Source organism: Camelus bactrianus, chromosome 34 (assembly GCF_048773025.1).
Source record: "Camelus bactrianus isolate YW-2024 breed Bactrian camel chromosome 34, ASM4877302v1, whole genome shotgun sequence".
Lineage (NCBI taxonomy): Eukaryota > Metazoa > Chordata > Mammalia > Artiodactyla > Camelidae > Camelus > Camelus bactrianus.
Genome location: NC_133572.1, coordinates 13,220,581 through 13,238,143, shown reverse-complemented (window position 1 = coordinate 13,238,143; position 17,563 = coordinate 13,220,581). Strand labels below are relative to the sequence as shown.

At 38.2% G+C, this 17,563-nt stretch overlaps 1 protein-coding gene across 3 annotated transcripts in view; it reads left to right on the top strand.

The window, feature by feature from the left end:
* The window catches only part of SLCO1A2 (solute carrier organic anion transporter family member 1A2), a 77,321-nt gene that overhangs the window by 33,275 nt on the left and 26,483 nt on the right, over positions 1–17,563 (top strand). The window contains exons 2-5 of one of the 3 annotated variants that reach the window (XM_074357372.1): positions 11,437–11,628; positions 11,978–12,094; positions 14,470–14,611; positions 16,622–16,754. In XM_074357372.1, coding sequence (XP_074213473.1) covers positions 12,035–12,094; positions 14,470–14,611; positions 16,622–16,754 — 335 coding nt within the window. In that variant the 5' untranslated portion in view covers positions 11,437–11,628; positions 11,978–12,034. Of the gene's footprint in view, positions 1–11,436; positions 11,629–11,972; positions 12,095–14,469; positions 14,612–15,506; positions 15,711–16,621; positions 16,755–17,563 lie in introns of those variants that run through there. The other 2 variants (XM_010946502.3, XM_074357373.1) reach the window with 2 other exon arrangements.

The following is a 17,563-nucleotide window of genomic DNA, read 5'->3' as shown; positions in this document are numbered from 1 at the left end:
AATAAATAAAAATAAATAAATAATTTTTTTTTAAAGACGTCTGAAAGGGTGAAAATCATGCCTGGTAGAGTCTTTCATTTAGACCAAATGGCCAGCCATCAGACGCATGAACATTAAAAAAAATAAATATCTGTTGTTGCAGCCCACTAAGATACCGTGGTGGCTTGTTAGGCAGAATTCCCAAAGAAAAACTGACTAATACATCCAATGTCTACTCTTGGTACCACTGAAGGGTTTTGAGGTATGTACATAACGTTATCTCCAACGGAAGCTCTCTTTCTCTGGGACCCACCCAGTACCTGTAAGGACTACTCAGCTGGTCGTTTCAGGAGTGGGAGGCACAAATTCTACAAGACAGCCACTGGGCGTGATGATGAGTGACAGCATTCCCACCTCTACCCTTTGGTTCGCAGATCATTTTTTGTGTTTATCATGACACAGAAGTCTGTAATGATCACCAAGGTATACTGCCTTCTAGAGGGTTGTACCTCATCATTGCAGGGTGTCATCTCCAAATTGGCCCCTCCACTGTGACTTCAATAGATCATTTACTGTTCTGTCCCAGATTGGTCACTTCTAAATAGTACAGTATTTAATAGGACCAGTAGATCCCATGGTATTTTGTCTGTTACTGAACCTCTTTTGTCATAAAGTTGGTCCATTGGTCCAAATGTAATGTTTTGCAGGATCTTATGCTGGTAGACCAGACACTCTGTAAGCACTTAGGTGATGGTCCCAGACTGAGGCTCTGTGAGCAGGACAGACATTTCCAAACGCAGAATATGTATCAGTTCTTGTACAGATGAATCAACACCCCTGGCAGGGTGTCCAGTATAATTAATTTGCCACCTCATGGCTGATTAGTTTTCTCAGGTGTACCATAACAAGGGCTCAGAGTTGGTCTCTGTTCCTGGCAAACTGGACATTCATCAGTGATGAACTGATCAGCCTTGGTTTGCTGGAATCTGTTTCATTGGTCCCATACACTCCCTCCGTGCTTCCCTATGATTATTCTTTTCAAGTCCTCGTAATGTCAGCTCTGGGTTGGTCAACCACAGAAGCTGAGTGACACCAACTTGTTGAATCATTCTGTTGAATCATTTGGTTATTAAGTGCCTCTTTGACGGTGGATGCTCTCTGGTAGGCATACACAGATTTTCACACTCACATTCGTTCCTAGAAATCCATCCACACGCCTCATCCCCAGACCTCCTCCAGCCCTACCTTGTAAGTCTCCAACTAACCAGCTAACCCACTTGCCATTGCCCTTGATTCACACACATTTTCACATCGCGCCGTTTCTCTTTCCACACAAAGTGAATGATCAGGTGCACCTCCTGAAGTTCTGCTGATTGGGAAGACTGGTTGTCATCTCTGTTTTTCAGCCCCATCTCCGAGAGGGGCAATTCATTTTTGGTTTGTATCCACATATTGAGCTCACCCACTTGTAAGGCAAACTCAGTCTTTTCTGCCTCCTCTGCCAGCTAATTTTAAGGAACTTTGCTGATTTTACAGATATGATATAATGGAGAAATGCAGTGCAACACTGGGGGATGGCATTGAGTGACTCATGCCCTCTGAACTTGCTTGTGTCTGATACTGAATGTATCACTTCCATTTTATGATATGTTGCCCAGCACCTGCCTCACTCTCTGACTTGGTGAGGCTGACAGAACCCAGTTCATCGTGAGCAGCTCCAGCCACATGGTCGTTTGATGTGCCCTTGGCAGTCAGTCCACTGTCTCCAGGCCCTGGTGGCTGCAGCCTTGATTTAAAAGCCCAGGGGTTCTCTTCTGTGATTCTTATATTGGATCTTACCATCATCTTCACACATTGTCTTTTCCCACCATGGCTGTCTCTGTAAATGTATACTGCTTTCCTTCCCACGGAAATATGAGCATCATCTGGTTCTTTTCTTTGATAAAGTTAGAAAAGAATACACTTTACCGGTAAATGGTTGCATAACATACATGGATAACATGCACCGGAGACCGTGTCAATTGTCCCTAGAAAAGATGTCACATCTTGCACAGCAACTACAAATGGTGTTCCTGCTAGTCTGAATTTGTGACAATGTCCTGTCATCTTCCAGGATCTGTCTATTTACTGTAGAGCCAGAGCGGTGTGTTAAATGGGGCATAGGAAAGGAGTTCTGCATCCTTTGGTCCTCCATAGATCATTATGATAGTTCTTACCCCACAAGCCAAGGAACAAAGGTGGAGGTTCTACCATTTACCAAGAATGTCTGTTCTAGTTATTGGGGACCCAAAAAATAACCATGAGTGTGCATGTGGACCTACTGTGAGCCAGACCTGCACTCGGACTCCATTTATTATCTGCCCTCATATGGCCTCAGACTAACAGGAGGTCTGTGATGACTATGATGATGAGGTACCCATGTCAACTCAGACTCTATATCCTAGTCCTTGAACTGTCCCCAGTGTAAGGTTGCCCTAGTAAATGACCAGAGAGCTCTCTGAGCAAGGACTGGTGGAAACCAATATACTTATGAAGATATCATGTGCCCTTTCTCCTGGGGACCTGGCCTCTCCCTTAGCCAATGCTTTCCAATCTGAAAAAATGGCTCAGCTAGGGAAATTGAATAAGCTATTACAACGTTTTGCTAGGCATGGCTGCTCTCAGCCCCCTGGTACTCCACCCTTGATTCCTTTTGGTTGTGAAGGTTGAGTCATATCCTTGTTGATTATCTACCTCCAATGCCCCTAGGGTTGTCACATTCTATTAACCATTCCCGTAACTTCCTGTAGTTCAGATACCGCTGGTTATTACCCCAACCTTGATGCTCATTACAGTAACTATACCCAATTTGCTTCGGGTATTTAAATGCTACCAGCTGGCCTCTGTTGTTTTGGATCCTTTTCATCCCCTTTGCTCTTGGAGAGCCCTGTTCTGTAAGAGTATCTCTGAATGTTAGCCCTGCCCTGCAGAGGGCAGCCATCCCCCGGGTTCTCAAAAATGCTTACCAGTGAAATCCTTATTGCTCTGGCACATGGAGCATTCTCGGGGCTCTCCTATGAAACACAGATGACTGCTGGGGGGTTTGACCTTATGTGCTGTATCTACTTGAGTACACCCACTTCTTTGACCTTTTTCATCTCTTCTAGCATCTCCCATGGAAGTTCTGGAATTTCTATTTCACTTAGTGTGGACTATCAATTTTTCAAACTTCCAAGAGACACTCTAGAAGCATGCTAGCTTAACCCTTGCCAATATTAAACCTCGATGAAACTTTATATGTAAGAGGTGTGTCATAAAGGAAAGCCCAAAACAGATATAGATTGTTTTGAGATGTTGGCTATGGGAAAATTTTTTTTTTAATGGCAGAACTCACAATCTTGCCAAATACTAATTATAAAATGTATCAGGAATTTTCAGGAGCAATATATCTGAAAACTTTTTTGCGTAGCCTGAGTAAAGTTCACACACTTGTGGATCAACTATTCAAACCTTGGCATTGCCTTTCTCCATTTCAGTTATTTTCACTTCCACCCTCAGATCAACAACCCACATGTCTGGCTGTTCCACGTGGTCTTGTCACCTCAAAAAACTACTCCTCATCTGGTATCTTCCACCAGGAAATGCATCTGAATTTTTTTTTTTTTTTTTTTTTTTTGCTTTAACAGTAATATTTTATTTGCCTAACTCGCTAACCTTTTCAATTAATCAACTTTTCACCTGTATCACATTACTGGTAACACGGCATTCCCCGTGGCTTTAGTCTGTTACTTCCTTATTCTTCCTTTCCTTCTGTACTCAACCTTGACTTCATGGTCTATAACTTCAATTCTACATTTATTGGCTTCCTAGATTCCTTTATTCCTTTAACACACTGCTGAATCAAAATAGCCAATTTCAAAGTCTAAGTAAATACATACATCTATTTATCTCCCCCCTTTTCTCTTGCCATCGAATGTTTCCAGCATAAAATCACATAATGATACTGATGATATTCTGTACAAGTTCATATCATCCAGTCTGATGCAGTCAAGCAATCAGTGCTATTTACCAGTCCTTTCTTTTACTCACTTCCACTTAACTTCCTGTTTTAATCTCCATGCTGACTATTTTTAACTTTTTGCATTCAACTGAGGTCTTCTAACACCTCCCTGACACTCCTCTTTCTCCTGATGAACTTGCCTTCCTCGTGAGAATGTGGTAATCATTCTACACAGATTCTCTTAACTTCCTCTCACCTCAAAATTTCCTCAGCTTCCAGTCAACTTTGCTTTCTTTAAAGTACGCCACATACCCTTCCTCATACAAAGACTATCTACATGAACATATGAAGACTCGTACAAATGTGCATAGTCAATCTCAATAGTAAGTGAGAAAAAGTTAAACAGCAAAGCTACTCATTGCTATCTCTGGGGAGGGTGTTTAATAGTTGGAGGGAGAGTTATAGCAGACTCTACATTTCTGCTGAATGGAGGGAGAATGTTTGTCTTGGACCCAATCTAGAAGCTAACCCTCTAGCAAAAAGAAAAAAAAAAATAGGAAAATATAAAAACTTACAAAACAATACAAAAAAAAAAATACAAAAACCAACCACCATGAAAAATAAGTACAATAAAGGCTTCCCATTGCTTCAGCTTAGTAGAGAACACAGAGGCAATTCGCCAGAGGACAAAGGGTGATCAGAACAGACAGATGTGCGCAAATCTCGTCAACTGCAAATAGATTTTGGATAGTAATCCCTGGATAAAAATTAAAAATGTGGCAAGTACTTTTTGAAGTTTAGTTTTACTTTGGATTAGTAAGCGTGAATTAATTGACAAATACATCCAAAGATAACATGACATTGTGTTAGGTTTGGGAGTCAAATATACTGGGGAAAAGCAAAATCTTCTTGATCTAAGAATCTGAGATAAAAAATTATATGAAGTTGGTAATAGAGGGGAAAATTTTTTTCCAAGAGGAAAAAAATTCATGATTATTTCGCTACGGATAAGTGTTGGTCATAGTGGAAGATCGTGTTGGATTGGAATTGGAAATATCAGTATGAACTCATATTTAATATTTTTACATTTACTTACATTATCTGTCTATATTTGTTGATGCAGACACGTATTTCCTAGGTTTGCCTGTATAAATCTCCATCTTAGCTTCTAAATATTATTCTCCACAATAGAAACCAAGATTTCTTGGAGAAAGGGTTACTTTGAGAGCTGTGTCAGAGAAAGTGGGAAATGAGCCTGGAACATCTTTAGGAACCAGAAAGTAAGGAAGTGGCCAAACCATGAGGGGGACATATCAGAAGAACACAGGCACAAATTTTAAGAGGTTTCTACTAGACATGGAGGTATATCAGGAGGATATAGGAACCAGCTTGAAGGGACTTCTACTAGAAGATCTAAACGTGAATATAAATAATACAGACAATAGATTGTAACCTATTGAAAAAATAAAAACTCACAACTCTATACTGAAACAAGTGGATAAATAAATACTGAGAGAGAAAGGGGAAGTCTTTTGTAAAGTAGAATGCCAACTGATAGATATAACATGAATAAAAGGATTAGAAATCATCAATGGATACTAAAACTAGAGGATTAAGATCTGGTGAGAAATAGGATATAGGCTCAAAACATCTCCATGAAAATTACCTATTTTTACAAAAGGAGAATATTAACCATACCGAAAAACCTGGCAGGTATACTTTAACCATGTGACAAAAGCTAACATTCTCCAATATTGGAACAAACTGACATCATGTGTCTCAAAATATAATTCACTGAGGAGGATATAGTATCACTTCAGTGGTATTCCTGTCCAAAATGTGTAGTCAAAACCTAATTGTGAAGAAACATCTGACACTTACAAGCTGTGTGACCTTGCACAAGTTACTTGACCTCTCTGTGCTTTAATTCCCACATCTTCAAAGTCAGGATGATATTATTTATGTCATAAAGTTTTGTGATAACTAAATGGATTGACATCTGTAAAGCTTCTAAAACTCTGTCTGGAATATAGAGAGTAGTATATAATGTTTATATATTTTTATTATTATCTCCAATTACATACAGTTTTACCGAAAATACCATCACATTGTATATACTATAATAGAGCTTGTGTTTTTCCAACCTGGTCTTAGCCCTTCAGGACAATCTGCTTCTTCATGATTTTCCTGTATGTCAGGGTCTTTGAGAATGTCCAATAAATAGATACCAATAAATACCAGTTCTGTTCCTTCTATTTTAACTGTGAGTAAGTTGAAAAATAAAACAGAGAAGTATTACACAGAGTCCAAAATATCACTGTTAGCACTAAACAAGCCGATGTGAGAGAATGTGGCTCGTTTCTGTTGGCAGGCAGGCTTTTTTATAGTTAACTTCCAGACAGGTAGACTTCCCCATGTAGTCATCAGACCATGTCAGCCTCCTCCACACGGAGTGAGTGAGGACAGGGAGAGGAAGGACATGTGGTGCTAATGGAATTCCATCTACATAGAAAGAAATAACAAGAATGAGGAATAATAACAGTATCCTTTTGCCTTTTTCTCCGTCCTCCATGAAGAGGTTTTACCCTCTGACTTTAATATATTGTGTTTGCTCTGCTCCTTAAAGCATTCTAACTAAGGACTTGGTGGTAATTCAGACTATATGTCCCGGATTTCTTTGGACATTTTCCCCACACATAACTTAAGTAAGGAAGCTGGATATACCTTGCTGAGTGAAGGGTTCAATGGCTGGGTTTACCTGATGCAAAAGTAGTTGGTTAATATATATGAATCCATTAAAATTGATTGATTGGATGACAAAGTCTCACTTGGTAACACATGGAGATCACAGGGTCTGCATATGTAATATCAAGAGCTAGTCAACTAGGCCAACTAGTGAAATCTCCTGAATTTAAGAGCATGAAGGAATAAAGGTATAATATCCAATGGCATAAATAGCTACCCTTCACTGTGTATTAGCATCATCTTACACACTTACCATGTGTTGTCTTATTTAATTTTACTGCAGCTGATCGTGATTGTGCCAGTCATTTGTGTTGTCCCTTCCCATCCTCTGATCCTCTCTGTACCCCCAAGGGACTGACTTCAGAAAACTAAATTTTCCAGGTTCCTTTGCATCTGATTTCCAGTTGGACTGTCAATAGGACTTGGTGTGAGACTGGGGTGGTAGAGGGGAACAAGCAGGGCATTTTTCCTGCTCCCCCCTTTAAGCGGTGCCTCTGGCAGTGGCTGTGTGTCCCTGAGGTCGCCAGCTCCTGCAGCTCAGCCCTCTTCCCTTTCCGATACAGCCTTAGGAGTGGGAGAGACTTGCCACGGGCGGAAACCTCTGTGTTGCCTATCCACTGTCCAGTTCGGCTTTTTAACTCTTCTGATAACTTTAGAACTGGTGTCCCATAATTAACTAATCGAACTACCTGTCATGGGTTCTATTTTCATGTCTAGACCTTGACTTATATAAAGATACAGATTATCTTCATTGTATGGATAGATTAAGGGACTTGTACAAAAACCACACAGCTAGTTTAAAAATAGGCTTTCATGGCAACATTGTAAAATGACTATAACTCAATTAAAAAAAATAGGCTTTCAAATCAGTAGTGCCTCATTTCGAAGCTCAAGTACTTAAACCTCTATGCTGTATCCAAATGATATTCCAAATGAATAGTCTGCAAATAAATAGTTTTCATTAATTGCTCATTTTAATTACTTAGCCCAGATTGTCTACATGATGGGACTAACCAGCTCTTACTGTCTTTAATTGTCAATCTCTCCCATTAGCTTGTGAGACTGCTTGAGAGCAAGAACGAGTGTTACTTATCTTTGTATGCTTAGCACCAGCTACTGTGCTTGGAATGTAGTAGAGCCTTAATAAATATTTGTGGAATGAATGAATAATAATCACTTCCACTTACAGACCGACTGTTTCATTCCAGCAAGCATGCTAGGGGTCTTACGGAAATTTTATAACTCAATCTTCATAACAGTCTTGCAAGGTAGGCATAAATCTTCCAGCATCATAGATAAGGAAAAACAGGCTCAGAGTTGAAACAGCTCACAAGTTAATTAGGTTAAACCCAAGCTAACTGCGCTTTAAGTTCTGAACGTCTTGCTATATTCATTAATGTGAATGCATAAACACACTCATAAACAATTGGGTTGGGAAAAAAAAAAAACTCTGAACGTTTTACTAGATGTTCAGTTATTCAGGGAGCTTCATGAACAGAGAAAGTCTTCTCTCTGTGAGAAAAAGGAGGAGTTCAGTATTTACTTGCCATCATTAAATGAAGGAACAAGCTTTTGTATCTGAAACTATGCTTATGCAGGCAAAAGGAAGAGAAGAATTAGGATAATAATCTGAAAAACGAAACAGTTTAAATTGCAAAAGTGGAAAACATTGGCTACTCCCATAATTATCTAATCATTCTCTAGAGTTACTCAGCATGAGATGTAATAGTGACAGTATTTACAACCAGCTCTCCTAAAGACTTCTCCTTAGAAGTCAGGTTTTAGCATGACTTTTCCATGTCTGGGTCTATTATCTGGAGCAAGGCAGCAAGTTTTCTAAAGTAACCTGGTAGGTATTTTTATTACTGGGTTGTTGATGATGGTTTTTGCTTGTGTTTTTGTGTGTTCCGTTCCCTGTTTGCGTGGTAAAATCCTTTGTATGAGTCTATGGCCCAGGTGGGTTTCTCCCTTAGGTTTTCCTAGAATGATGCATTCCTGGTCTCTGAGCTTGGAGTTAAAATAATGCCTACATTTGTAAGGCTGATTTGCAGAATCCGTTGTCTTATCCTTTGGTTTCTGACGAAAAGGAACAAATAGAAGCAAAATAACTTGGTAGGCATCAAACAAAGGGTCACTGTTGATTCTCCGTGTGCTGCTTTGGCACGTACTTTCTTGGCTGGGTATTGGTTGAATAATTTCTGCTGGATACAGCCAAGAGCCTGTCCTCTTCCTGCAGAGCTGGGAGCCATCTGAGGATTCTGGAAATAAACATTTTTCGTAAGACTTTTGCTGGTGGGACCCTCTCTTTTGTCCCAGGGAAAGGATGTTCTCCTAAGTCTTCTTCATGTATGTACTACGAGTTTTTGCCATGATAAAGCCTTTATTTTGTTAATTCAATAGTATATAATAATATAAGATTAAATGTATGGCTTTTTTTCCCAGATGACTTAGAGTAAAATAAGCTATGTCTATGTATTTACCACCGGGGAGAGAACACAAGAAGACCTTTTGTTAGTTTTACCAAAAATTGTATTCTCTTGTGGTTGAGACATGCCATTCAGGGCTAGAAACCAAGAGGTGTCTCAGACCCCAGAGTGTTGCTGTTCGGTGGGTACAGAGTTTCAGTCGGGCAGGATGAAAAAGTTCTAGGAATCCACTGGCCCAAAATGTGCAGAGAGTTAACCATTCTGTAATGTGCTTTACCAGCTAGAACAAAAATAAAAACAAAAACCAAAAGCAGAGTCGTGACCAGCAGACCTGCAAGAAACTCAAGTACGTTTGTGCGAAGTAAGGTCCTGAAGAATGGCCTGCCCCCATGTGAATGCCGAGAAGGCATTAGAGACGTAAAGTGATTCTCCGCTTAATAAAACTCCAGCAAGGTGTTTTCATTAGCAGTGGTGACTGATGGGGAGTTGTCAGTGATGCTGTGGTCCTGGGAGCAGAAGTCACCGTGTAAACAAGGGGGACTAACAAAGGGGGACTGTTCACATGCCTGGCGCTAGCCCGGCCTTGAGGATCTAAAGGAACAACGGGTGCATTCTCTGATTTGGGGCCCAAGTCCTGAACGGTGATTGTGACGTTCACTATGGGTATTTACAAATTTTGTTAAATAAAAAGAATAGAACTTATTCATTCATTTATTGATTTTCTTCCATTAAAAAAAAAGTGTCTGAAAAGCTGAAATGTTTTCACAGTACAAGCTGGCAAATTAGGGAACATTTAAGGTTAATTGGATCACATTCTTTCCAAGTGCTTAGCTTTTAACAATACATTTTACGCCAGTCAGGACAGTTGTTTATAAAACTTCTTTCAAGGCTGTAAACACATTTTGAAACAAATCTTTGAGGCATGATGATAAAACCTGCACAGTATCACAAAGCATAGAAGGAACAACAATTTGCCGACGTGGTGATTTTCTGTGTTACCAACTCCACCCTCTGGGCCCCCTCAGCTATGTGGAAAAACTAGGCATTTTGAATAGTCTTGTTTGTAGCCACTGAGAAGAATGAAGTCAACTTTGATACAAAAAGGATTAAGTTCTCTCCCTCTCTCTTTGTTTGATTGGGTGACTATACTGAGCTTCAATATATCAAAATACCAGCAAGGAGGGATAAAAGGAAAGAAGGATAGTGGAGAGGGATTGGGTCCTAAAATGTATGAGAAGGAGAAATGAGGGCTATTGAGGGGTTTATGATAAAAGCAGATGCACTACAGATGGAGACCAAAGAATAGCTCTCCCCACTCTTTTGCAAAATGGTCCCATTCTATGAGTTTTTCCAAACCCAGTGTCATGTATTTGCACTACAGTTAAGGTTGCTTGGAATTTTATCTGAGGGATTTCTTTCAGGATAAGTTCATTCCTACAGCCATTCAGAATTGCCAAGCATGTGTCTAATAATCTCCATCCATGACCTCTGAATTTTTTTCACCACCTACCTACCGGACCAATTTGTATTTGATCATAAACTGTCTAGTTCTACTCCGATGTGTTTTCTTGAAAGGTTTTACCTTTCCCAATGAAAGTGTTAAGTTCCTTGGGATCTGGGTCCAAGGACTTTCCGCAGAGCCTTATACTTCCCAACCTGGTTAATATTGTCTTTAGGATAACGTGTCTGCCTTGGTCACTGCTGAAATCCTTTCAATGACTGGCACATAGTAGACTTTTGATAAATATCTGTTGTTTTCGTGAGAGACTGAGTGAAAAGAACTAAGCTCATACATCATCGTTCCATGGCTATTGCCTTATTTGTGTGTAGGGTAGTGGGATTCAGATTTCTAAGAATTAAGTGCCATTCAGAATGTTGTCGAATAGATGTCATTCAGAAGATTTTAATAAATTAACGCCAGAGATACTGTTAAAATAGCATCTGGCAACTTGAAGTAGATTTACTAGAATAAATATTGTCAGAGTGAAATACTTTGGTTTTGGTACAAAATATTGCCCTAGTTTCAAGACACAAAATTGACAAAAATCTTTGACAAGGGGTTAGTAGAATTTAATAGAGTTTAAGTCATCTTTTTGATTTACATATAAAATGTGTGCCTGTATATATAGATACACATATATCTGCATTTATTATATGTGGATATACATATGGATTTCTTCTTATGTGTTTGATCTTCTCCTAAACCTACATCTTAACTTGCAGCTGTAGGATTCTTTTCCAGATCGTAGATGTATTTGTTATTTTCACTTAGGCAATTTCCATGATTAAAATTCCTTGTCTCCCCAGGTTTCCGTGAATCAGCAGTGCCCCAGAAAGTGTTTCCCTTCCTGAGACTCCAGGGAAGTCTTGGAACGCAAAGAACTCAAAGAGGGAACCTGGCCAAATAGAGATTTTTGATCCTTGGTAGGCTGGCTAAAGCAGATTTTTTAGCACAAACACAAATCAAAGTCTGTGTGTTCTTAAAAGCAGCATTTTCATGTAAGTCCAAGGAGTTCACTTTGATTTTATTTGTTTTGGCTAAAGAAATGAAACCTTTGTTTCAACCACGTGGCCATTATTTTGCAAGGGGACCATAACAAATTATTCTAATCTTTAATCTCACTAAAGAGTAACTACAGTGATTTGATGTAACTTTTTCAATGGAAAATTAACAACTAAATCTTCTCCAACGTCATTGCTTTCGAGATCTCAATCAGAAGCTTCCTAGGTATTTTTGTAATACAATGGATTCTGATTCTGTTCTTCAAACTTAGTATTTTCTTCAGAAGAATGACTATTTATGATTTTGTCAGAAATTTAATAGATTTTTGTCTCCTTAAAAGAATAGAACTAAGAAATATCAAGATTTAAAACATAAATATCTTGGAACACTTGGAAGAGCAACATGGGAGAAACTGAGAAAAGAATTGAAACTCATAGAATAAGATGTCTTTCCAAGTTGAAGGTATGGACTTGCTTTGTGTGGATAAATGTATTGTACCATACATATATAAATTTTTTAAACTTAGACCTTGTAAAGTTGTTCATATCCTCATGTAGTGATCTAATATTGATGTCCTAAGGCCTGATACATCGATAATTTCTTGCTTTAATGAAGTTGGTTTGTAACTGAGAGTGTGTCTAAGTAGGATTATTGATTCAGGCAATTTAATCAGAAATAGTTTTGTGGGGATTTAAATGGAAGACGGGGTCGTAAACATTTTCAAGCACACATTATATTAGAGCAGGACTTGTTTTTCCTGAATCAAAGGCCAGTTTATTTCTTACCCTTCTGGGACTTCTAGGTCAGAGGAGTGTGGAGGTCACTCCTGGAAAATGGTTCATTGGACACAAAAGCTTTATTGATCTGTATGCAGTGATGACCTCACAATGACCCACTAAAACAAATGTTTTCTTAGAGCTTGGGCAACATACCAATCATTCTCTATAAGAAAAATGCCCATTTGGTTGGGTGTTTCTGGTATTCTTGACTATTTCAGAGCAAATTCTTTTTGCAGAGCTTCAAAGCCATTTTGCCTTCAAACAAAATCTGTATTTTAAACCAAGGGCTTGGGGAAAATTGTCTTGATTCTACAGCTAGTGCCTGCAGGTGGTTTCCAAACTATGACACTGCCACTAATTTTCTTCCCTTCAAAAGTTTTTCTGTTTATACACGTGTAGGAAAAATCTATGCATGTACAAAGTGGAGAATCATGATATAGATGTAAAAATTACTTTTGCCCGAAATGCTACTTGAATTACACTGTTGTTCAAAACTCCCCTGAAATTATCCCTCAATTCTCACGTCCATCTCCTGAAATGAAGAGGTTAGAAATAAAGATTGAGGCCCTGGCTTCCTAGGTGTGTGCCAAGTTCAACTACTTAGTTGCTGTGTGACCTTGGACAAGTTGCTTAACCCCTTTGTGTTTCAATTTTCTCATCTGAAAGAGGTAATAACAATATTCTTATCTCATAGAATTTGTTTCTTCTTACGTGCTTGGAACAATGACTAGAAAACTGTAAAGGGTCAATAAATATTAGCTATTATTAATAGCATTTGTGGAGAAAAGTCAAGTCAGGTGTTATTTAGAAAGAATTGATCTTTAAATTTTATTTTTATTATTACTTTGGAGTTTGTTGGGTTTAGACATTGACGTGAATGCTATGGCAAAATATTGACAGCACAAGTTTATCAGGTAAAAGAGACAATTGCTTAATAATCAGCTGTATTTTTCTGTTTATGTGGCCCTAGAAATATGCTCCTTAAGCAAAATGTTTTAGAAAGTATCAAAGTATTCAACAAATTTGCTTCAAACTCTAGGGCATTGTTAAAAGCTGGTGGGACTAGATCTGTAAACAGAGAGATTATTTTGCATTAGACAAGGAGTCTGATCATCTCTAGCCCAAGTCAGAATAGTCACTAGTTGCTTTCACTCTGTGAAATGAAGCCTACAGTTTAGACAGCTCATCTAGGTGTTTCAGGAAAAGAGTGTTGGGATCATGATTCATCTAGTTTCCTTTCTGAAAATATTACATAAAATAAATCATTCTCTCAAGTATGGTCTTCACTTTATGTGGTAGACCCTGCTTGCTTTTACATATAAAACCTGAACTATAAAACCATGAAAAAATTGTTTACTCTCAACAATGTGCTTCGCAAAGATTTACAGTGTGATGACAGATTTTCTACAAATGATGTTTAGTGTAAAAAGACAATTAGTTAGAGAAATATCTGAACTGTCTCATCAGACAAATAACAATGTGAGTTTTGACTCCTATTGCGCTTGATATTTAAATTTCCCAGGTCTTTTTGACATAAATTTCTATTCAGAGTTCCCCAAACTAATTGGTGCAGATAACTTTTGACTTAGGTGTATTTAATCCTGTTGCATTTCATCTTCTATTCAGCTCACTTTCAAGTGAAAGCTCTGAACATTTCTTTAAGATGTTTTTGAACAGTTACTCTGTCATTAATTCACTAAAGGTGTCCTGGGTGCCTACTATCAGCAAGGCATTTGCTAGACACCAAGGATACAAAGGTAAGTTACATACAGTTCCTATTATCAAGGTGCTCGTAGCCTAGTGAAGGAGGAGGTTTTAGGCATCCAAACACGTAAATGAAGTGTGTGCTGAAGGCTGTCATAGAGGCAGGCACACAGCAGGGTGGGAAGATAAGGAGTGAGTGGTCAAGGTTACCTTTAAAAGCTTCTTGAAAATGCAAGAGGTACTTGAATTGGAGACGATCGGTCCTGTGGTAGAAGATATTTCATCCAAAGGTGACAATTATACAACTTAAGAATAAATTTCTCATATGTTTTCTTATACCTTTTTTCTCCCCAGATGTTTCTGTTGGCAATAACATGTGCATATGTATCCAAAACACTATCTGGATCTTTTATGAATTCCATGCTCACACAAATAGAGAGACAATTCAACATCCCAACATCCCTAGTCGGATTTATAAATGGCAGCTTTGAGATTGGTAATGAATTATTCTTGCATTACGTTCTTCTTATATATTATTTTATCAATGGAGCGAGTCTGAATTTTATTCTCTTTATTTGCTGTTTTAGGCCATTTAATCTGACTGAATATGTTTTCTGAAATAGCCTAGCTCACTTTGGAATATGCTTAGAAACAATTCATTTAAATATTATCCCCAAATAACACTTAAACATTGTCATGTGTGTTATCACAGGACTTTGTATTCTAAAATTAAACAATTTCTTTTTATTTTAATAGGTTTTTTTTCAGTTAGCTAGCATGAGTAGCAGAGTATTTAGAGTACTTATATTTAATCTATTATTTGATAACCTTTAGGGCTTTATCTTTGTATTTAAAGTATATCATGGAAAACAAAGGGATCTATTTTCTAAAAGAAAAAGCGAATATATTTTCTCTCTTTTTGTTTCTGGGAGGCTGACAATTCTCTAGTCTGAGTGCAGAGGAAGGAAGACACTGGTTTTGCATCTTCCTGAATTTATTTCAGAAACAGCTTTTAGGGAAGAATAAAGTCTGTCCTCAGGCTCTGATTTCTGTGGCTGACTGGGAGGATGCGAGGACAGAGAGAAGGAACGAGGAAGGGAAAGATTTCTCCTGTGAACAAAGCAGCATAAAAACATGAAAGCTACTCCTTTATAGTTTTGTAATGGTTTTTACTTCCTTCGAGGTGAAAATTGCCTTTAATATTTTTAATCAGGATCTGAAAGAAAAACTAGGACTGAGCAGAGACAAAGCGGAAACAGGTGCTGCTCGGTCCAGTCTAACAGAGAGCACAGATGCAAAATAACTGTCATTGAATGTAGTCAGGTTGGTGACACAGATATATGCAAGGTCCTATAGAAACACAGAGGAGGGACACAACCTCACTTAGGGGAGGCAGTCTCTTGAAAGATAAGTACAAATTTTTCAAATGAACAAACAGGGTTAGATGAGGGTGAAGAGAATTCCAATAGAAGAAGAAGCATAAGGATGAAACAGCATGGTAGCTCGTGCGGGGCGCAAGATTCAACCCAGTATTATCGACCGGCCAAGCTTAAGGTGGGAATTATTAGGATTCAAGAATGGAGAAATGGGCAAAGGTGAGAGATGGGCTATGGAGAGCTTTGAGTGCTGGCTGTGGAACTTACTTTTTATCCTCTGGGCAACAGAGAGTCGCTAAGAGATTGTCAGAAGTTATTAATATTCCTGTGCCAAGGACCTCTTTGGCAATCTGGTACCAGATGATCTCAGGATAATATTTTAATTGTATAAAATGAAAGCCATATGGTTACAAAGGAAGCCAGTTATGTTTAAGTAAATTAGCAAAATATTAAAAACAACTTGTCATATAATAATTTTTGTACTTTTTTTTTGTCAGTGGAGGTACTGGGGATTGAACCCAGGACCTTGGCCATGCTAAGCATGCGCTTTACCACTGAGCTATATATACCCCTCCCCCTAATTTTTGTACTTTTTACCAACACAATAAGTAACAATATCTCCACCAATTTTGAAGTCATCATCAGTGTCAATAATATTTTGAGGTATCTGAAGCAACTGTAATGTCCTGTGCAAATATCTGTAACATGTATTGGTGATAATTGGTGAAAAAAAATCGTAGGTACCATTAATACTACCATAGTTTGTGTCTTCTTTCACTGTCAAAGAAAACACTAATACTTAATAAAGTCAGTGAAAATACAGATGCAATTTTTGTTTCTCATTCAAGTTCATAGAATGCCTGGTTTCTGTCCATGGGCTTCTTCGGGATTTGTAGATTACAAGTCAAGAATCCCTGTTAAAAGACACTGTGAAACAGAGCCTCCTTTCAGGGCAGGAGCTGTGTCTTATTCATTTATTATTTCATGCCCCTCCTAGCACCAGTCCCAGTATTTAAGATATTTATTAATGCAATAAATGCTCGATGGCAAATGATTGGGTGAGGCTGTTAATTCAGACTTTGCTCACATTTAACTGAAATATTCATCTTTTCATCTCAATTTTTCCCTAGGAAATCTTTTGTTGATTATATTTGTGAGTTACTTTGGAACTAAACTGCATAGACCCATAATGATTGGTGTTGGATGTGTGGTTATGGGCCTAGGGTGTTTCTTACAGTCACTACCTCATTTCCTCATGAACCGGTAAGTAGCGCAGTTTCTGATGACTTTTTAGGTTCAGCTTTCAGCTGCAGGAAACGAAGCTTGGATTTCCTTTCTAGAAACGATGCTTCTAAAGGCACTGAGCACTGTAAGGGGAACTGCCAGGCACAGGTTCTGTTGCACACGCCTGTTTTCTGCTCTTGGCTGTCTGGTCCCCACTTACAGGTCAATTTTACAAAACAGGGATTTAGGACAAGTCTTTCATGGAGTTGATCTGATGAAAAGATTCTTAGGACCAGGCAAAATTTAGGATTACCCCTTTCTAAGGATTAATTAGAAACTTCTAATTATAGTTGAATTTCTGTTTAATTAGAGGTCATCAAGAGACAGACCTGTCTGAAGGTTGATTTTTAATTTTTACAAAAGTAGTATGTGTGCAAATCTGTAAAAAATAAAATTATACTAAAGACTTACATGGAAAGAAAAAAAGAGTTTACCCCTGCTCCTTCGACATTGCTCGTATTATGGCTTTCCAGAGGCCCCCCAGCCCTTTTAGCTCTTTCTTCAGCTATTTGTTTCCATTTTTCTAAGTAAATGTTAACTCTTTTTGTTTTCGGTGCTTTAGTGTTATGTTATATATATATTGACTTCCTACTATAAAATCATATTTACTATCCCATGTGTATGACTACATAAATATATTTCATATTTCAGCTGAACCATGCTGTTATTATTCCTTTCTTATTTTACTTTTTATTTTCCTTGGATTTAATATTGCCTCACTTTTTTATTTGATTCATTTCCTTTTTATTTCTTACTAATCATCACCAAACTCTCTACTGGTAGGGCAA